The 22,913-nt window shown below is 47.4% G+C and overlaps 1 protein-coding gene across 1 annotated transcript in view; it reads right to left on the reverse strand.

Moving 5' to 3' along the window:
• The window catches only part of LOC139422644 (ephrin type-A receptor 5), a 178,725-nt gene that overhangs the window by 108,145 nt on the left and 47,667 nt on the right, over positions 1-22,913 (reverse strand). Inside the window, exon 4 of the mRNA XM_071173794.1 lies at positions 426-581. Within this exon, the coding sequence (XP_071029895.1) occupies positions 426-581 (156 nt within the window). The remainder of the gene's footprint in view (positions 1-425; positions 582-22,913) is intronic.

The following is a 22,913-nucleotide window of genomic DNA, read 5'->3' on the forward strand; positions in this document are numbered from 1 at the left end:
GCTGTTAGCAGCCAATGGCTAGCACTTTCTCAGCTGTTAGCAGCCAATGGCTAGCACTTTCTCAGCTGTTAGCAGCCAATGGCTAGCACTTTCTCAGCTGTTAGCAGCCAATGGCTAGCACTTTCTTACTGGCGACAAAAACTGATGATTGCCATCCTTTCTTCGAGTCATTACTGAATTATTTAATGTCACAAATCAAATATTAAACCTTGTAAACAATTCATGGTAATTCATGGTAATCTTGAAAACAATTCATTTAGAATCTGCATATACGTTAAACAGCTGTTTATTTGCTGAAATATGTGCCGTTACACACTTCTATTAAAAGGAACAGGCAGATATTTGAGAAGTTTTACGGTATGCAGATCATATGTAGCAGCATAGTATGTAATGAATAATGAGGCATAGTGAGGTGTAGTACATACGTGTACAGGCCATGTTGGGCGGGTCACTGTCTCTCCTATAGTATCCTTCCTCACAGGTACAACCTACGGAACCCTGGACTCTGGTGAAGCTGTGAGGAGGACATTTACTGCAGGCAGGGGTCTGCAGCACCGATCGGAAGAATCCCGCTCTGCAGACTGGAGACGGGAGAGAGATGAGGAGAGAGAGGAGAGGAGAAGGGGGTTAGACTGGACTCTAGTGAAGCTGATACGAGGACATTTAATGCAGTACAGACCAGAATAAACCTGCTTTACACACTGTAGAGAGGAGAGAGAGGAGTAGGTGGTTAGATTTACCCTGCACACTGAAAATGAGAGATGTTTCAATTTGTCAGACATTACTGACATTTTGTTCAGGTCTGTACTTTTAGTGAGCGATAACTTTTGTCAATGCAATCCGTACATCTAGAATGTGGTTTCTAACTCAATGTGGTTTCTAACTAACTCAGACACATGTAGTTATTGGTGGTATAACTCAGGAACCAGTAGTTATTAGTGGTATAACTCAGGAACCAGTGGTTATTGGTGGTATAACTCAGACACCAGTAGTTATTGGTGGTATAACTCAGACACCAGTAATTATTGGTAGTATAACTCAGACACCAGTAGTTATTGGTGGTATAACTCAAGGCCCCATAGTTACTGGAAGTATAACTCAGACACCAGAAGTTTTGGTAGTATAACTCAGACACCACCAATAGTTACCAACTTTCTCCAATACTGTCATGTTACAAGACCACAAATAGGATTGATAAATTATAAAGACATGTGACTGTCAGATAGATAGCACTGTGTGACTGTTAGATAGATAGCACTGTGTGACTGTCTAATAGCACTGCGTGACTGTCAGATAGATAGCACTGTGTGACTGTCAGATAGATAGCACTGTGTGACTGTCTAATAGCACTGCGTGACTGTCAGATAGATAGCACTGTGTGACCGTCTAATAGCACTGAGTGACTGTCAGATAGATAGCACTGTGTGACTGTCTAATAGCACTGAGTGACTGTCAGATAGATAGCACTGTGTGACTGTCTAATAGCACTGAGTGACTGTCAGATAGATAGCACTGTGTGACTGTCTAATAGCACTGTGTGACTGTTAGATAGATAGCACTGTGTGACTGTCTAATAGCACTGCGTGACTGTCAGATAGAAAGCACTGTGTGACTGTCTAATAGCACTGAGTGACTGTCAGATAGATAGCACTGTGTGACTGTCTAATAGCACTGCGTGACTGTCAGATAGATAGCACTGTGTGACTGTCTAATAGCACTGAGTGACTGTCAGATAGATAGCACTGTGTGACTGTCTAATAGCACTGCGTGACTGTCAGATAGATAGCACTGTGTGACTGTCTAATAGCACTGAGTGACTGTCAGATAGATAGCACTGTGTGACTGTCTAATAGCACTGTGTGACTGTCAGATAGATAGCACTGTGTGACTGTCGGATAGATAGATAGTTATGTAAATCTACTATTCCCAATAGGACAAAAGTTGATCTATTCTATTCTGTGTGAAAAATATTCCAAAAATAGTTTGCGGTAGCTCCTAAATTAACTCAACCACTAGCGTTAAAAGATAATCATTTAAGTAATGATGGTGACGCAACAGATCTCAACGTGAAGTTGAAAATGTTGATAAACTACTGGACTCTTTCTTCACATTATAAGCGCTGCTATGCGCACACAGCAGTAGGCTATGAGTGTGAATGTTCCTAAATGCAATTCATTAGCGGGAAAACGCCAAGAGTGACCGCAATGACAAATGTAATGCTTTTGTTCTACAGGTGAATTTATACGGTGAAAATTATCTTCCCCAAACCTGAAACTCACACGCTGCTCATGTCTACCAGTTAGACTCTACACCCCTTGTTATGCAGATTAATGCGCTTCATTTTAAGAAGTTATTTGGCCACTTTAGTTGCGATACTAACCTTATTAAAACATATAGGACTATGGGCTAGTCTACATGAGGTGTGATACTAACCTTATAGGACTATGGACTAGGATACATGAGGTGTGATACTAACCTTATAGGACTATGGGCTAGTCTACATGAGGTGTGATACTAACCTTATAGGACTATGGGCTAGTCTACATGAGGTGTGATACTAACCTTATTAAAATATATAGGACTATGGACTAGGATACATGAGGTGTGATACTAACCTTATAGGACTATGGGCTAGACTACATGAGGTGTGATACTAACCTTATAGGACTATGGACTAGGATACATGAGGTGTGATACTAACCTTATAGGACCATGGACTAGGATACATGAGGTGTGATACTAACCTTATAGGACTATTGGCTAGACTACATGAGGTGTGATACTAACCTTATAGGACTGTGGGCTAGACTACATGAGGTGTAATAATAACCTTATTAAAACATATAGGACTATGGACTAGGATACATGAGGTGTGATACTAACCTTATAGGACTATGGGCTAGTCTACATGAGGTGTGATACTAACCTTATTAAAATATATAGGACTATGTACTAGACTACATGAGGTGTGATACTAACCTTATACTAACCTTATAGGACTATGGACTAGGCTACATGAGGTGTGATACTAACCTTATAGGACTATGGGCTAGACTACATGAGGTGTGATACTAACCTTATAGGACTATGGGCTAGACTACATGAGGTGTAATAATAACCTTATTAAAACATATAGGACTATGGACTAGGATACATGAGGTGTGATACTAACCTTATAGGACTATGGGCTAGTCTACATGAGGTGTGATACTAACCTTATTAAAATATATAGGACTATGTACTAGACTACATGAGGTGTGATACTAACCTTATACTAACCTTATAGGACTATGGACTAGGCTACATGAGGTGTGATACTAACCTTATAGGACTATGGGCTAGACTACATGAGGTGTAATACTAACCTTATAGGACTATGGGCTAGACTACATGAGGTGTAATACTAACCTTATAGGACTATGGACTAGACTACATGAGGTGTGATACTAACCTTATAGGACTATGGGCTAGACTACATGAGGTGTAATACTAACCTTATAGGACTATGGGCTAGGCTACATGAGGTGTGATACTAACCTTATAGGACTATGGGCTAGACTACATGAGGTGTAATAATAACCTTATAGGACTATGGACTAGACTACATGAGGTGTGATACTAACCTTATTGAAACATATAGGACTATGGACTAGACTACATGAGGTATGATACTAACCTTATTAAAACATATAGGACTATGGACTAGACTACATGAGGTGTGATACTAACCTTATATGACTATGGACTAGACTACATGAGGTGTGATACTAACCTTATTAAAACATATAGGACTATGGGCTAGACTACATGAGGTGTAATACTAACCTTATAGGACTATGGGCTAGACTACATGAGGTGTAATACTAACCTTATAGGACTATGGACTAGACTACATGAGGTGTGATACTAACCTTATAGGACTATGGGCTAGACTACATGAGGTGTAATACTAACCTTATAGGACTATGGGCTAGGCTACATGAGGTGTGATACTAACCTTATAGGACTATGGGCTAGACTACATGAGGTGTAATAATAACCTTATAGGACTATGGACTAGACTACATGAGGTGTGATACTAACCTTATTGAAACATATAGGACTATGGACTAGACTACATGAGGTATGATACTAACCTTATTAAAACATATAGGACTATGGACTAGACTACATGAGGTGTGATACTAACCTTATATGACTATGGACTAGACTACATGAGGTGTGATACTAACCTTATTAAAACATATAGGACTATGGGCTAGACTACATGAGGTGTGATACTAACCTTATAGGACTATGGACTAGACTACATGAGGTGTGATAGTAACCTTATTAAAACATATATGACTATGGACTAGGCTACATGAGGTGTGCGACAAAGATTTGAAAAAGTTGCCTTATTGCACATCATTCACAAGGGATAATACTCACAAGTAATTCATTAGTTCCTGCCAAGGCAGCAGCTACTCTTCCTGGTGTTTATTATGGATCCCCATTAGTTCCTGCCAAGACAGCAGCTACTCTTCCTGGGGTTTATTATGGATCCTCATTAGTTCCTGTCAAGGCAGCAGCTACTCTTCCTGGGGTTTATTATGGATCCCCATTAGTTCCTGCCAAGGCAGCAGCTACTCTTCCTGGGGTTTATTATGGATCCTCATTAGTTCCTGTCAAAGCAGCAGCTACTCTTCCTGGGGTTTATTATGGATCCCCATTAGTTCCTGCCAAGGCAGCAGCTACTCTTCCTGGGGTTTATTATGGATCCCCATTAGTTCCTGCCAAGGCAGCAGCTACTCTTCCTGGGGTTTATTATGGATCCTCATTAGTTCCTGTCAAAGCAGCAGCTACTCTTCCTGGGGTTTATTATGGATCCCCATTAGTTCCTGCCAAGGCAGCAGCTACTCTTCCTGGGGTTTATTATGGATCCTCATTAGTTCCTGTCAAGGCAGCAGCTACTCTTCCTGGGGTTTATTATGGATCCCCGTTAGTTCCTGTCAAGGCAGCAGCTACTCTTCCTGGGGTTTATTATGCATCCCAATTAGTTCTTGCCAAGGCAGCAGCTACTCTTCCTGGGGTTCATTATGGATCCCTATTAGTTCCTGCCAAGGCAGCAGCTACTCTTCCTGGGGTTTATTATGGATCCCCATTAGTTCCTGCCAAGCCAGCAGCTATTCTTCCTGGGGTTCATTATGGATCCCCATTAGTTCCTGGCAAGGCAGCAGCTACTCTTCCTGGGGTTTATTATGGATCCCCATTAGTTCCTGCCAAGGCAGCAGCTACTCTTCCTTGGGTTTATTATGGATCCCCATTAGTTCCTGCCAAGGCAGCAGCTACTCTTCCTGGAGTCCAGCAAAATTAAGGCAGAATAGCTGCTGCCTTGACAGGAACTAATGGGGATCCATAATAAATACAGATAACATAGCGACATTGCATTGCTTTTTCCTCTGTGCCATGCAGGCATCAATATAGTATTTTGTGTGCTGAAATATTTCCTCTACGTTTTACCTCAGCAATGCAGCAAAACTGACAATAATCTAAAGAATCCATGATTCATTTTCACATAAACCCTGCTACTCCCCTCTCACCTTGTCTATTGAGTGGCCTAACTGACCTTGCCTGCGTTCCAAATTACACCCTATTTCTAGTGCACTGCTTTAGACTTGAGCTCAAATGGGTGAATAGGGTGCCATTTGTGATGCAGCCATCCTCTTCTGAGCGCGACCATGCATGGCCCTGTGACGATGTGCGGATCTTCTGTCAGGGCTAAGCCTCCACTCCTGCTACAAGAGCCCCCCTCTCCAAATCACAGGGTTAATCTACCACAGGCTCTGACCTCGCAATACCATTAACCTGCCTGCTGCATTGCTGCCCTGACACCCACTGTGAACCCTATGTCCTATATAGTGCACTACCTTTGATAGGGCTCTGGTCTAAAGTAGTGCACTGTATAGGGAATAGGCTGCCATTTGGTTTTCAGCCAGTGACTCACATGTCACTCCTCAAAAACCTCAAACAAGCCTCTGGTAATGGGAAATGGGCTCTTATCTTCTCCTCTCTGTCTCTACTCTGGATAGGGAGGCTGGGAACTGGGAGGATGGGAGGCTGGGAGACTGGGAGGATGGGAGGATGAGAGTATGGTAGAATGAGAGGATGGGAGGATGAGAGTATGGTAGAATGGGAGGATGTGAGGATGAGAGTATGGTAGAATGGGAGGATGGGATGATGAGAGTATGGTAGAATGGGAGGATGGGAGGATGAGAGTATGGGAGGATGAGAGTATGGTAGAATGGGAGGATGGGAGGATGAGAGTATGGGAGGATGAGAGTATGGTAGAATGGGAGGATGGGAGGATGAGAGTATGGGAGGATGAGAGTATGGTAGAATGGGAGGATGAGAGTATGGTAGAATGGGAGGATGGGAGGATGAGAGTATGGTAGAATGGGAGGATTGGAGGATAAGAGTATGGTAGAATGGGAGGATGGGAGAATAGGAGGATGGGAGGCTGGGGGAAAGGAAAGCTGGGATGATGGGAGGATGGGAGGCTGGGAGAATGGAAGGCTGAGAGAATGGGAGGATGGGAGGATGGGACGCTGGAAGGATGGGAAGCTGGGAGGCCAGCACACTGGGTAATATAGACAGAAGCTGGTAGTTAGACAGTAACATGACTGCTTTTCCAAGCTGCTCCAAGTAGTTTGTGTTCCCAACTCATCATGTATAATTTGACAATTGATAATATTGTCACGTTTCACACTCAGTTAAATCCTGTTTTTAAGGTGACTCTATGATATCATCTAGGCCTGGATTGTATTCAAAAGCATCAGTCTTTTTATTAAATAAAATGTGCATACAAATATAGGACAAGCTGGTAGCACATGTTAAGAAACAAATATTACATCGTGAAGATCTGTTATATGACTGTAGGCGACCTGTTCTTCAAAACAACCCATGGCTGAGAGTGAGTGAGTTCAGTGAGAGACAGCCACATTTATTCTCATATCCAGCCCCATGTAGCCTCTTCTCCAGCCCCATGTAGCCTCGACTCCAGCCCCATGTAGCCTCACCTCCAGCCCCACGTAGCCTCATCTCCAGCCCCATGTAGCCTCATATCCAGCCCCATGTAGCCTCATCTCCAGCCCCATGTAGTCTCATCTCCAGGACCATTTATTCTCATCTCCAGCCCCATTTATTCTCATCTCCAGCCCCATTTATTCTCATCTCCAGCCCCTTGTACTCTCCCTCCAGCCCCATGTAGTCTTGTATCCAGCCCCATTTATTCTCATCTCCAGCCCAATTTATTCTCACCTCCAGTCCCATTTATTCTCATTTCCAGCCCCATATAGACTCAACTCCAGCCCCATTACTCTCATCTCCAGCCCCATTTATTCTCAACTTCAGCCCCATGTAGCCTCGACTCCAGCCCCATGTAGCCTCAGCCCCATTTATTCCCATCTCCAAGACCATGTAGTCTCATCCACAGCCCCATACAGCCTCATCTCCAGCCCCATACAGCCCCATCTCCAGCCCCATACAGCCTAATCTCCACCACCATGTAGCCTCATCTCCAGCCCCATACAGCCTCATCTCCAGCCCCATACAGCCTCAACTCAAGCCCCATGTAGCCTCATCTCCAGCCCCATACAGCCTAATCTCCAGCCCCATACAGCCTCATCTCCACCACCATGTAGCCTCATCTCCACCACCATGTAGCCTTATCTCCAGCCCCATGTAGCCTCATCTCTAGCCCCTTGTAGGCTCAACTCCAGCCCCATCTAGCCTCAACTCCAGCCCCATGTAGCCTCATCACAGCCCCATGTAGACTCAACTCAAGCCCGATGTAGTCTCGACTCCAGCCCCATGTAGCCTCAGCCCCATGTATTCTCATCTCCAGGACCATGTAGTCTCATCCACAGCCCCATACAGCCTCATCTCCAGCCCCATACAGCCTCATCTCCAGCCCCATACAGCCCCATCTCCAGCCCCATACAGCCCCATCTCCAGACCCATACAGCCTCATCTCCAGCCCCATAGAGCCTCATCTCCACCACCATGTAGCCCCATCTCCAGCCCCATGTAGCCTCATCTCCACCGCCATGTACCCTCATCTCCAGCCCCATACAGCCTCATCTCCACCGCCATGTAGCCTCATCTCCAGCTCCATGTAGCCTCATCTCCAGCACCTTGTAGCCTCAACTCCAGCCCCATGTAGCCTCATCTCCAGCCCCATACAGCTTCATCTCCAGCACCTTGTAGCCTCAACTCCAGCCCCATGTAGCCTCATCTCCAGCCCCATACAGCCTCATCTCCAGTCCCATGTAGCCTCATCTCCAGCCCCATGTAGCCTCATCTCCAGCACCTTGTAGCCTTAACTCCAGCCCCTTGTAGCCTCAACTCCAGCCCCATGTAGCCTCAACTCCAGCCCCATGTAACCACATCTCCAACCCCATTAATTCTCATATCCAGCCCCATGTAAGCCTCATTCCAGCCCCATTTAGCCTCATCTCCAGAACCATGTAGTCTCAACTCCAGCCCCATGTAGCCTCATCCCAGCGCCATATAGAATCAACTCCAGCCCCAATCATTTTCATCTCCAGCCCCATACAGCCTCATCTCCAGCCCCTTGTAGTCTCAACTCCAGCCCCATGTAGCCTCATCTCCAGCCCCATGTAGCCTCATCTCCAGCCCCATATAGAGTCAACTCCAGCCCCATGTAGCCTCATCTCCACCCCCATGTAGCCTCATCTCCAGCCCCATTTAGCCTCATCTCCAAGCCCTTGTAGTCTAAAATCCAGCACCATGTAGTCTCATCTCTAGCCCCATGTAGCCTCATCTCCAGCCCCATACAGCTCCATCTCCAGCTCCATGTAGCCTCATCTCCAGCACCTTGTAGCCTCAACTCCAGCCCCATGTAGCCTCATCTCCAGCCCCATACAGCTTCATCTCCAGCACCTTGTAGCCTCAACTCCAGCCCCATGTAGCCTCATCTCCAGCCCCATACAGCCTCATCTCCAGTCCCATGTAGCCTCATCTCCAGCCCCATGTAGCCTCATCTCCAGCACCTTGTAGCCTTAACTCCAGCCCCTTGTAGCCTCAACTCCAGCCCCATGTAGCCTCAACTCCAGCCCCATGTAACCACATCTCCAACCCCATTAATTCTCATATCCAGCCCCATGTAAGCCTCATTCCAGCCCCATTTAGCCTCATCTCCAGAACCATGTAGTCTCAACTCCAGCCCCATGTAGCCTCATCCCAGCGCCATATAGAATCAACTCCAGCCCCAATCATTTTCATCTCCAGCCCCATACAGCCTCATCTCCAGCCCCTTGTAGTCTCAACTCCAGCCCCATGTAGCCTCATCTCCAGCCCCATGTAGCCTCATCTCCAGCCCCATATAGAGTCAACTCCAGCCCCATGTAGCCTCATCTCCACCCCCATGTAGCCTCATCTCCAGCCCCATTTAGCCTCATCTCCAAGCCCTTGTAGTCTAAAATCCAGCACCATGTAGTCTCATCTCTAGCCCCATGTAGCCTCATCTCCAGCCCCATACAGCTCCATCTCCAGCCCCATGTAGCCTCATCACCAGCCCCATGTAGAATCATCTCCAGCCCCATGTAGCCTCATCTCCAGCCCCATGTTTGCTAATCTCCAGCCCCATGTAGCCCCAGCTCCAGCCCCAGCCCATACAAGCTCATCTCCAGCCACATGTAGCCTCAGCTCCAGCCCCATGTAGCTTCAGCTCCAGCCACATGTAGCCTCATCTCCAGCCCCATGTAGCCTCATCTCCAGCCCCATGTAGCCTCATCTCCAAGCCCTTGTAGTCTAAAATCCAGCACCATGTAGTCTCATCTCTAGCCCCATGTAGCCTCATCTCCAGCCCCATACAGCTCCATCTCCAGCCCCATGTAGCCTCATCACCAGCCCCATGTAGAATCATCTCCAGCCCAATGTAGCCTCATCTCCAGCCCCATGTTTGCTAATCTCCAGCCCCATGTAGCCCCAGCTCCAGCCCCAGCCCATACAAGCTCATCTCCAGCCACATGTAGCCTCAGCTCCAGCCCCATGTAGCTTCAGCTCCAGCCACATGTAGCCTCATCTCCAGCCCCATGTAGCCTCATCTCCAGCCCAATGTGGTCCCATCTCCAGCCCCATGTAGCCTCATCACCAGCTCCATGTAGCCTCATCACCAGCCCCATGTAGCCTCATCTCCAGCCCCATGTAGCCTCATCTCCAGCCCCATGTGGTCTCATCTCCAGCCCCATGTAGCGCCAGCTCCAGCCCCAACACATACAAGCTCATCTCCAGCCACATGTAGCCTCAGCTCATGCCCCATGTAGCCTCAGCTCCAGCCACATGTAGCCTCATCACCAGCCCCATGTAGCCTCATCTCCAGCCCCATGTAGCCTCATCTCCAGCACCATGTAGCCTCATCTCCAGCCCCATGTAGCCTCATCTCCAGCCCCATGTGGTCTCCTCCAGCCCCATGTGGTCTCATCTCCAGCCCCATGTGGCCTCATCTCCAGCCCCATGTAGCCTCATCTCCAGCCCCATGTAGCCTCATCTCCAGCCCCATGTGGTCTCATCTCCAGCCCCATGTGGCCTCATCTCCAGCCCCATGTGGTCTCATCCCTAGCCCCATGTAGCCCCAGCTCCAGCCCCAACACATACAAGCTCATATCCAGCCACATGTAGCCTCAGCTCCAGCCCCATGTAGCCTCATCTCCAGCACCATGTAGCCTCATCTCCAGCCCCATGTAGCCTCATCTCCAGCCCAATGTGGTCCCATCTCCAGCCCCATGTAGCCTCATCACCAGCCCCATGTAGCCTCATCACCAGCCCCATGTAGCCTCATCTCCAGCCCCATGTAGCCTCATCTCCAGCCCTCTGTGGTCTCATCTCCACCCCCATGTAGCCCCAGCTCCAGCCCCAGCCCATACAAGCTCATCTCCAGCCACATGTAGCCTCATCTCCAGCCCCATGTAGCCTCATCTCCAGCCCCATGTGGTCTCATCTCCAGCCCCATGTAGCCTCATCTCCAGTCCCATGTGGTCTCATCTCCAGCCCCATGTAGCGCCAGCTCCAGCCCCAACACATACAAGCTCATCTCCAGCCACATGTAGCCTCAGCTCCAGCCCCATGTAGCCTCAGCTCCAGCCACATGTAGCCTCATCTCCAGCCCCATGTGGTCTCATCTCCAGCCCCATGTGGTCTCATCTCCAGCCCCATGTAGCCTCATCTCCAGCCCCATGTAGCCTCATCTCCAGCCCCATGTAGCCTCATCTCCAGCCCCATGTAGTCTCATCTCCAGCCCCATGTGGCCTCATCTCCAGCCCCATGTGGTCTCATCCCTAGCCCCATGTAGCCCCAGCTCCAGCCCCAACACATACAAGCTCATATCCAGCCACATGTAGCCTCAGCTCCAGCCCCATGTAGCCTCATCTCCAGCCCCATGTAGCCTCATCTCCAGCCCCATGTAGCCTCATCTCCAGCCCAATGTGGTCTCATCTCCAGCCCCATGTGGCCTCATCTCCAGCCCCATGTAGCCTCATCACCAGCTCCATGAAGCCTCAACTCCAGCCCCATGTAGTCTCATCTCCAGCCCCATGTAGCCTCATCTCCAGCCCCATATAGCCTCATCTCCAGCCCCATGTGGTCTCATCTCCAGCCCCATGTGGCCTTATCTCCAGCCCCATGTAGCCTCATCACCAGCTCCATGAAGCCTCATCTCCAGCCCCATGTAGCCTCATCACCAGCTCCATGAAGCCTCATCTCCAGCCCCATGTAGCCTCATCTCCAGCCCCATGTAGCCTCATCTCCAAGCCCTTGTAGTCTCAACTCCAGCCCCATGTAGTCTCAAATCCAGCCCCATGTAGTCTCATCTCTAGCCCCATGTAGCCTCATCTCCAGCCCCATACAGCTCCATCTCCAGCCCCATGTAGCCTCATCACCAGCCCCATGTAGCCTCATCACCAGCCCCATGTAGCCTCATCTCCAGCCCCATGTAGCCTCATCTCCAGCCCTCTGTGGTCTCATCTCCACTCCCATGTAGCCCCAGCTCCAGCCCCCAGCCCATACAAGCTAATCTCCATCCACATGTAGCCTCATTTCCAGCCCCATGTAGCCTCATCTCCAGTCCCATGTGGTCTCATCTCCAGGCCCACGTAGCCTCATCTCCAGCCACATGTGGTCTCATCTCCAGCCCCATGTAGCCCCAGCTCCAGCCCTAGCCCATACAAGCTCATCTCCAGCCACATGTAGCCTCAGCTCCAGCCACATGTAGCCTCATCTCCAGCCCCATGTAGCCTCATCTCCAGCCCCATGTAGCCTCAGCTCCAGCCCCTTGTAGGCTCTACTCCACCCCCTTGTAGGCTCAACTCCAGCCCCATTCAGTCTCAGCTCCATCTCCAGGCCCATGTAGCCTCATCTCCAGCCCCAGCCCATACAAGCTCATCTCCAGCCCCATGTAGGATCATCTCCAGCCCCATGTAGCCACATCTCCGGAACCATGAACCCTCATCACCAGCCCCATGTAGCCCTTCCAGCCCCATGTGGTCTCATCTCCAGCCCCATTTAGCCTCATCTCCAGCCCCATGTAGACTCATCTCCAGCCCCATACAGCTCCATCTCCAGCTCCATGTAGCCTCATCACCAGCCCCATGTAGCCTCATCTCCAGCCCCATGTAGCCTCATCTCCAGCCCCATGTAGCCTCATCTCCAGCCCCATGTAGCCTCAGCTCCAGCCCCATGTGGTCTCTTCTCCAGCCCCATGTAGCCTCATCTCCAGCCCCATGTAGCCTCATCTCCAGCCCCATGTAGACTCATCTCCAGCCCCATGTAGCCTCCCCCAGCCCCATGTAGCCTCATCTCCAGCCCCATGTGGTCTCATCTCCAGCCCCATGTAGCCCCAGCTCCAGCCACAGCCCATACAAGCTCATCTCCAGCCACATGTAGCCTCAGCTCCAGCCCCATGTAGCCTCATCTCCAGCCCCATGTAGCCTCAGCTCCAGCCCCATGTAGCCACATCTCCGGAACCATGAACCCTCATCACCAGCCCCATGTAGCCTCATCTCCAGCCCCATGTGGTCTCATCTCCAGCCCCATTTAGCCTCATCTCCAGCCCCATGTAGCCTCATCTCCAGCCCCATGTAGACTCATCTCCAGCCCCATACAGCTCCATCTCCAGCCCCATGTAGCCTCATCACCAGCCCCATGTAGCCTCATCTCCAGCCCCATGTAGCCTCATCTCCAGCCCCATGTAGCCTCAGCTCCAGCCCCATGTGGTCTCATCTCCAGCCCCATGTAGCCTCATCTCCAGCCCCATGTAGACTCATCTCCAGCCCCATGTAGACTCATCTCCAGCCCCATGTAGCCTCTCCCCAGCCCCATGTAGCCTCATCTCCAGCCCCATGTGGTCTCATCTCCAGCCCCATGTAGCCCCAGCTCCAGCCCCAGCCCATACAAGCTCATCTCCAGCCACATGTAGCCTCAGCTCCAGCCCCATGTAGCCTCATCTCCAGCCCCATGTAGCCTCAGCTCCAGCCCCATGTAGCCTCAGCTCCAGCCCCATGTAGCCTCAGCTCCAGCCCCATGTAGCCTCAGCTCCAGCCCCATGTAGCCTCAGCTCCAGCCCCATGTAGCCTCAGCTCCAGCCCCATGTAGCCTCAGCTCCAGCCCCATGTAGCCTCAGCTCCAGCCCCATGTAGCCTCAGCTCCAGCCTTATGCAGCCTCATCCAGCTAAGCAGCCAGGCATCAACTGACTCAGTTGATTTAAACAATGTATGATGTTAACATCCTCAGAGTGTGTATGGAGTGAAACATAGATCATGACATGGCTAAATACATTTCTCTACACTTCAATCAGCTAGGCCTAATCCCCAAATGGCACCTATATAGTCCACTAAGAGTAGTGTGCTTTGTAGGGAATCTGGTGCCATTTGGGATGTAGTCAAGGCCTCTGTAATCCTGAGGTGGACGTGCAGCATTAGGACGTAAGAGCAGATATGCGTAGTATTAGGTTATAACAGCAGACTCTTAATGGACCGAGAGAGAGGGGGAGGGGGAGGTAGAGGGGGAGGGAGGGGGCTGGAGGGAGGGAGGGGAGGGGAGGGGAGGGAGAGAGAGGGGGAGGGAGGGAGGGAGGGAGGGAGGGAGGGAGGGAGGGAGGGAGGGAGGGAGGGAGGGAGGGAGGGAGGGAGGGAGGGAGGGAGGGAGGGAGGGAGGGAGGGAGTAGTGGCGAGAGAGGGAGGGGGACGGGTAGGGAGAAAAGAGGGGGGGAAGAGTACAAGGTGAGATGGGTCCTAGCCATACAGAGAGACTGATTGGATTACCCAGCGGACTGGTATGAAATCATCACACACACACACACACTCCTTGTTATCACCTACACAACTCTGATTCCCTATCAAACACATAGACACTCCTTGTTATCACCTACACAACTCTGATTCCCTATCAAACACAGACTCCCATAACGGATTATTAAACCTTTTATCTACCTAATTAAATTAAATTAATACTTTCATACACGCTGTACACTGCCTCGTTCACATTATAGAGGTTGTGTCCTACAGAAATGAATCTAATTTCCATTTAATTCAACGGTATATCTGTGATGTGGTATCATCATGTCATTTAAAGATTAGGGTTATAGTGATTTGAGGTCTGAGAGGAGGGGGGGGTGGGGGGGGGTGGGGGTGGGGGGGTGGGGGTGGTGGGGGAGGTAGGGGGGTGGGGGGGTGGGGGGGGTGGGGGGGTGGGGGTGGGGGGATGGGGGTGGGGGGGGGGGGTAAGAGGAGGAGAGGAAAGAGGAGAGAAGAAACTGGGCCTGATTCACCTTGACGGAACCTTGGTCTCCTGTCATGCAATATTAGCTGTGAAAAATACCCCCTGAATTCAGCTAGCCCCTGCACACACGCACTCTCTCTCTCTCTGAACTCAGCTAGCCCCTGCACACTCTCTCTCTCTGTCTCTGAACTCAGCGTTCCCAGCTAGCAGCCATGAGGCTATTCCTCCACCATGCAGCTGATGTCCTAGACTATTGTTCTATTGTATTGTAATGTTAATCACGGTCATGTTACACAATGGAGGGATTGCCATAGCATTTATTTATTTCATTTAACAGTTATTTAACTGGGCAAGTCAATTAAGAACAAATTCTTATTTATAATCACGGCCTACCAAAAGGCAAAAGGGCTCCTGCGAGGACCGAGGCTGCAATTAAAATGCAAAATATAGGACAAAAAAACACACATCACAAGAGAGACACCACAATAGTACATAAAGAGAAACAACAACACAACATGGTAGCAACACAACATGGTAGCATCACAACATGGCAGCATCACAACATGGCAGCATCACAACATGGTAGCATCACAACATGGCTGCAACACAACATGGCAGCAACACAACATGGTAGCATCACAACATGGCAGCATCACAACATGGTAGCATCACAACATGGCTGCAACACAACATGGCAGCAACACAACATGGTAGCATCACAACATGGTAGCAACACAACATGGCAGCAACACAACATGGCAGCATCACAACATGGTAGCATCACAACATGGCAGCAACACAACATGGCAGCATCACAACATGGTAGCAACACAACATGGTAGCAACACAACATGGCAGCAACACAACATGGCAGCATCACAACATGGTAGCATCACAACATGGCAGCAACACAACATGGCAGCAACACAACATGGTAGCATCACAACATGGTAGCAACACAACATGGCAGCATCACAACATGGTAGCATCACAACATGGTAGCATCACAACATGGCTGCAGCACAACATGGTAGCATCACAACATGGCAGCTACACAACATGGTAGCAACACAACATAGCAGCATCACAACATGGCAGCAACACAACATGGTAGCATCACAACATGGCAGCTACACAACATGGTAGCAACACAACATGGTAGCAACACAACATGGCAGCAACACTACTTGGTAGTATCTAGACTACATCCATTCACGTTGTTATGTTGATTTTAAAGTACAGTGATCATGTGCTGAATGCAGGGACAGTACAGTGGTCATGTGCTGAATGCAGGGACAGTAAAGTGGTCATGTGCTGAATGCAGGGACAGTACAGTGGTCATGTGCTGAATGCAGGGACAGTACAGTGGTCATGTGCTGAATGCAGGGACAGTGGAGTGGTCATGTGCTGAATGCAGGGACAGTACAGTGGTCATGTGCTGAATGCAGGGACAGTACAGTGGTCATGTGCTGAATACAGGGACAGTGGAGTGGTCATGTGCTGAATGCAGGGACAGTGGAGTGGTCATGTGCTGAATGCAGGGACAGTACAGTGGTCGTGTGCTGAATGCAGTGACAGTACAGTGGTCATGTGCTGAATACAGGGACAGTGGAGTGGTCATGTGCTGAATGCAGGGACAGTGGAGTGGTCATGTGCTGAATGCAGGGACAGTACAGTGGCCATGTGCTGAATGCAGGGACAGTGGAGTGGTCATGTGCTAAACATGGACAGTACAGTGGTCATGTGCTGAATGCAGGGAAAGTACAGTGGTCATGTGCTGAATGCAGGGACAGTACAGTGGTCATGTGCTGAATGCATGGACAGTACAGTGGTCATGTGCTGAATGCATGGACAGTACAGTGGCCATGTGCTGAATGCAGGGACAGTACAGTGGTCATGTGCTGAATGCAGGGACAGTACAGTGGTCATGTGCTGAATGCATGGACAGTACAGTGGCCATGTGCTGAATGCAGGGACAGTACAGTGGTCATGTGCTGAATGCATGGACAGTACAGTGGTCATGTGCTGAATGCAGGGACAGTACAGTGGTCATGTGCTGAATGCATGGGCAGTACAGTGGTCATGTGCTGAATGCAGGGACAGTACAGTGGTCATGTGCTGAATGCAGGGACAGTACAGTGGTCATGTGCTGAATGCAGGGACAGTACAGTGGTCATGTGCTGAATGCAGGGACAGTACAGTGGCCATGTGCTGAATGCAGGGACAGTACAGTGGTCATGTGCTGAATGCAGGGACAGTACAGTGGCCAGGTGCTGAATGCAGGGACAGTACAGTGGTCATGTGCTGAATGCAGGGACAGTACAGTGGTCATGTGCTGAATGCAGGGACAGTACAGTGGCCAGGTGCTGAATGCAGGGACAACACCGGAATTCTTGGAAAAAGTTATATTTGAAAATAGAGATGCACTTCTTGACAAAGGTACATTTGACAAAGGTGAGTTTCATAGAAATTGCAGAATATGCTCTTTCTGATACTTTAAAGAAATCACAACGTCTTACCTGCGTCTGTCAATTCCAAGCTGCACTCATCTCTACATGCACAACTTGACAACAGATAATATGGTCACAATAATATTGTGACCATATAATATTGTCAATTTAATCTAGTCTTCAGGCTAACTCTTATTATATATGAAATTAGTTTAGGTGTAGTTCCGTGGTAGTTTAGGTGTAGTTTGGGTGTAGTTTGGGTATAGTTTGGGTATAGTTTGGGTATAGTCTGGGTATAGTTTGGGTATTGTTTGGGTGTAGTTTGGGTGTCGTTTGGGTATTGTTTGGGTATTGTTTGGGTGTAGTTTGGGTGTAGTTTGGGTATAGTTTGGGTGTAGTTTGGGTGTAGTTTGGGTGTAGTTTGGGTGTAGTTTGGGTGTAGTTTGGGTGTAGTTTGGGTGTAGTTTGGGTGTAGTTTGGGTGTAGTTTGGGTATAGTTTGGGTGTAGTTTGGGTGTAGTTTGGGTATAGTTTGGGTATAGTTTGGGTATTGTTTGGGTATTGTTTGGGTGTAGTTTCAATGGACCGCTGTGCAGGCTGACTGGCAACGTTTGTTTCCCCTTGCTCATCAACTTGGATAGAGTCAAGGATATGTTTAGAATTATTCTAAAGGCCTATTGCAACACACAGCATGTTTTCGATACATTTGATTAGTAATAGAGTTATAGTCAATATAAAACAGTCCTGTAACAGCTTCTTTATTTTTACAAAGTAAAACGTCAAAGAGATCAACCTGCAAGGCGCGCGGTCAAATTATTAACATGAGCGCCAACGATGATAAGAGAATGGTATCAACCTGCAAGGTGGCGGTCAAATGATTCACATGAGTGCCGATAATGATAAATAGGCATAACACAAACTCATCATTACACTATTGTCGTCCTTAATTCATTCAACCTCTTCACCCTCCTTATCATTCACTTAGGCCTAATTTAAATTCAATTGTAAAGTAATGTGTACAATTATCACCCATTCATCCATTTGTCATTCATTCAATGAGGAGAGAGAGAGACACATTAGCGCCTGGCTGGGTACCAACGTCCTACAGCACATTGCCTTGGAGCCTGTCTGGGTACCAATGTCCTGCAGCACATTGTCTTGGAGCCTGTCTGGGTACCAACATCCTACAGCACATTGTCTTGGAGCCTGTCTGGGTACCAACATCCTACAGCACATTGTCTTGGTGGGTTAAGTTGGGAATAGGTGTGAAAAAACAGGTTAAAAGGCTTTAAATACTTTTCTGTTTGTTATTTCAAAATTCTGACTGAGCAGCGTAAAATACAAACATTTAGGAAAAGTCCGGGAAGGAGCAGGACATTAAAAAAATGTTTGTGGCTGATTTATTTTATATACAAAATCAGACGGCAGTGGATGTTTGCCTGAGGCACTTCTAGTGTTTAACAGGTTAACATTCACCTCATGCTCCTAGACCTTAGTGCCGCTTTTTACACCATCGACCAGCACATTATTTTGGAAAGATTGGAATCTGTAATTGGCCTTCGTGGACAAATTCTTGCCTGGTTTAAATCCTATCTGTCAGGAAGGTATCAATTAGTCTCTGTGCATGGTTTGTCCTGTGAGAAATCAATGGTACGTTTTAGTATTCCTCAAGGTTCCGTTCTGTGTCCACTATTGTTTTAACTATATAAGCTACCACTTGGGGATGGCATTCAGAAACACAATGTCAACTTCCAATGCTATGCAGACGACACAAAACTGCACACTTTGATGAAACCCCCAAATTGCCTACCCTGGAAGCCTGTGTTTCAGACATAAGTGGATGGCGGATTTAAAAAACAACAACATTTAAACTTGGACAAAACAGAGATGTTAGTTCTATGTCCCAAGAAACAGAGAAATCTGCTGTCTGATTTGAAAATGAATCTTGATGGTTGTACAGTAATGTCAAATCGTTGCTCTGAACCAGGGTTACAAAGGGTCGGAAACCTTCTGGGAAATTTCCAGCATTTTTCCAGAAATTTTCCATGGGAAGTTAAGCCCGGGAATTTGGGGAATATATATATTTTTTAAGTTATAAGCTAACAGTGAACCTTTTTTTGTGGGATACACATAAGATAATTCTAGGACTTGTTTTTTTGTTTTGGTTAAACTATCCCCAATTCAATGGAATTGCAACCCTCTGCATGCACAGTGCACTCTTCCATCACATGTACAGGGGATTTTCAAGATCTTGCGCACTAATGAGATGCCATTGAGCCCACACTACTACACTGTCTGAGCCCAGGACTTACATGCTTTCTGGTAAGTTTTGATTACATTACTGGGTGGGCTGAATAGATTGTATATGACATACATGATTTTTGTTGATAACTAGCAAATAGTAGTCTACAGCAAAGTGTGTTTAAATCACTTAGCCTGCTAACTGAGGAGTGTTAATTCACCTGTTTCCTGGAGTTGTTTAATCTAACTGTTTAACTATTTATCTGTACATGGAATTGTTTTTTTTATTTATTTTTTTTACAAAAAAAAATCTAATCGTGTCAGGAAAATTCCACGGGCACTATCTGATGTGTGGAGACATTTCACTGCAGCTAATGTAGAAGGAAAAGCTGTGTACATTTGCAAATACTGTGCCAAACTATATGTGAAGAATGCAACAAAGATGCAGAATCATCTGATCAAGTGAAGTTTCCTCAGCGCTCACAACAAGCAACCTCTGACATAAGACAATGCGAGATGAAAATGATGAATCAGACACAGTATCTATAGCAACAGCTCATTGTCCCCCTGGAATCAGATTTTTTTTTTTTTACTCAATGGAGGAACGTAGTCAGAGAAATGCTGATGAATGTCTTGCTGGAACTGTGTATGCAACTGGTTCACCTCTGATGCTCACAGGCAATGTGTATTGGAAGATATTTCTGAATGTTCTCCGCCCAGCATACATCCCTCCTACCAGACATTCTTGGTCTACTCATTTGCTGGATGCAGAATTCAACAGAGTTCAAGAGAAGGTCAAGCAAATCATAGAGAAAGCAGACTGTATTGCAATCATCTCTGATGGGTAGTAAAATGTTCGTGGGCAAGGAATAATTAACTACATCATCTCCACCCCTCAACCAGTATTCTACAAGAGCACAGACACAAAGGACAACAGACACACCGGTCTCTACATTGCAGATGAGCTGAAGGCAGTCTGATGACCTTGGACCACAGAAGGTATTTGCACTGGTGACAGACAATGCTGCGAACATGAAGACTGCTTGGTCTAAAGTGCAGGAGTCCTACCCTCACATCACACCCATTGGCTGTGCTGCTCATGCATTGAATCTGCTCCTCAAGAACATCATGGCACTGAAAACAATGGATACACTCCACAAGAGAGCCAAGGAAATGGTTAGATGTGATGGGTCATCAAGTTATATCAACAATCTACCTCACCAAGCAAAGTGAGAAGAATAAGAGCACCACATTGAAGCTGCCCAGCAACACCCGTTGGTGGTGGTGTCATCATGTTTGACAGTATCCTTAAAGGGAAGGAGTCTCCCCAAGAAATGGCCATATCACAGTCTGCCGATATGGACAGCCCCATCAAGAGGATCCTCCTGGATGATATATTTTGGGAGAGAGAGGTAAGCAGCCTGAAATTTCTGAAACCTACAGCAGTAGCCATTGTACGGATTGAGGGACACAATGACACTCTGCTTGCAGATGTAAGAGAAACATTCCGTACTGCCCATCCCATTTCACTGTTGCTCCAAGCAGAGGAAACCGCAGTTGTGAAATACATCAAAAAGCGTGAAGACTTCTGCCTGAAGCCCAAACACGTCACAGCGTACATGTTGGACCCCAAGTATGCTGGCAAGAGCATCCTGTCTGGTGCAGAGATCAACAAGGCCTATGGTGTCATCACTACGGTGTCTCGCCACCTTGGCCTGGATGAGGGCAGGGTTCTTGACAGTCTGGCGAAGTACACTTCCATGCAAGGCTATAGGGTTATGTGGAGTGTGTAATGCAATGCAAGGGCTTTGGGATGGAGATGCAGTATGGCAGTGGTGCCAACATATCTAAATATGGCTGCTGGAATCTTGACTATGTGATCATGTTACTCCAGTGCCTCTCTACACTGGCTTCCTGTTAAGGCTAGGGTTGATTTCAAGGTTTTACTGCTGACCTACAAAGCATTGCATGACTTGCTCTTACCTATTTCTCCGATTTGGTTCTGCCGTACATACTAGAGGGCGACCGATTATCATTTCTCAACGCCGACACCGATACCGATTATTGGAGGAGCAAAAAAAAAGCTGATACCGATTAAATCGGCCAATTTTTTTAAATGTATTTGTAATAATGACAATTACAACAATACTGAATGAACACTTATTTTAACTTAATATAATACATCAATAATAATTTATTTAGCCTCAAAAAAATTATGAAACATGTTCAATTTGGTTTAAATAATGCAAAAACAAAGTGTTGGAGAAGAAAGTAAAAGTGCAATATGTGCCATGTAAAAAAGCTAACGTTTGAGTTCCTTGCTCAGAACATGAGAACATATGAAAGCTGGTGGTTCCTTTTAACATGAGTCTTCAATATTCCCAGGTAAGAAGTTTTAGGTTGGAGTTAATATAGTATTTATAGGACTATTTCTCTCTATACCATTTGTATTTCATTAACCTTTGACTATTGGATGTTCTTAAAGGCACTTTAGTAATGCCAGTGTAACAATATAGCTTCCGTCCCTCTCCTCACCCCTACCTGGGCTCGAACCAGGAACATATGGACAACAGCCACACTCGAAGCAGCGTTACCCATCGCTCCACAAAAGCAGCGGCCCTTGCAGAGCAAGGGGAATAACTACTCCAAGTCTCAGAGCGAGTGACGTTTGAAATGCTATTAGCGCGCACCCCGCTAACTAGCTAGCCATTTCACATCGGTTACTCCAGCCATTAGGCTGATAGGCTTGAAGTCATAAACAGCGCTGTGCTTGTGAAGAGCTGCTGGCAAAATGCACAAAAGTGCTGTTTGAATGAATGCTTACGTGCCAGCTGCTGCCTACCATTGCTCCGTAAGACTGCTCTATCAAATCATAGACTTAATTATAACATAATAACACACGAAATACGAGCCTTTGGTCATTAATATGGTCGAATCCGGAAACTATAATTTTGTTTATTATTTCAGTGAAATACGGAACCGTTCGGTATTTTATCTAACGGGTGGCATCCCTAAGTCTAAATATTCTTGTTACATTGTACAACCTTCAATGTTATGTTATAATTACGTACAATTCTGGCAAATTCGTTCGCAATGAGCCAGGCGGCCTAAACTGTAGCATATACCCTGCAATGAACGCAAGAGAAGGGAGAATTGCACCTGGTTAATATTGCCTGCTAACCTGTATTTTTTTTAGCTAAATATGCAGGTTTAAAAATATATACTTCTGTGTATTGATTTTAAGAAAGGCATTGGCGTTTATGGTTAGGTACAGTCGGGCAACGAATATGCTTTTTTTGTTAAATCATCCCCCAGCGTTGCATCGGGGGGGGCAGGGTAGCCTAGTGGTTAGAGCGTTGGACTAGTAACCGGAAGGTTGCAAGTTCAAATCCCCGAGCTGACAAGGTACAAATCTGTCGTTCTGCCCCTGAACAGGCAGTTAACCCA

This window comes from Oncorhynchus clarkii, chromosome 12 (genome assembly GCF_045791955.1).
Source record: "Oncorhynchus clarkii lewisi isolate Uvic-CL-2024 chromosome 12, UVic_Ocla_1.0, whole genome shotgun sequence".
NCBI lineage: Eukaryota > Metazoa > Chordata > Actinopteri > Salmoniformes > Salmonidae > Oncorhynchus > Oncorhynchus clarkii.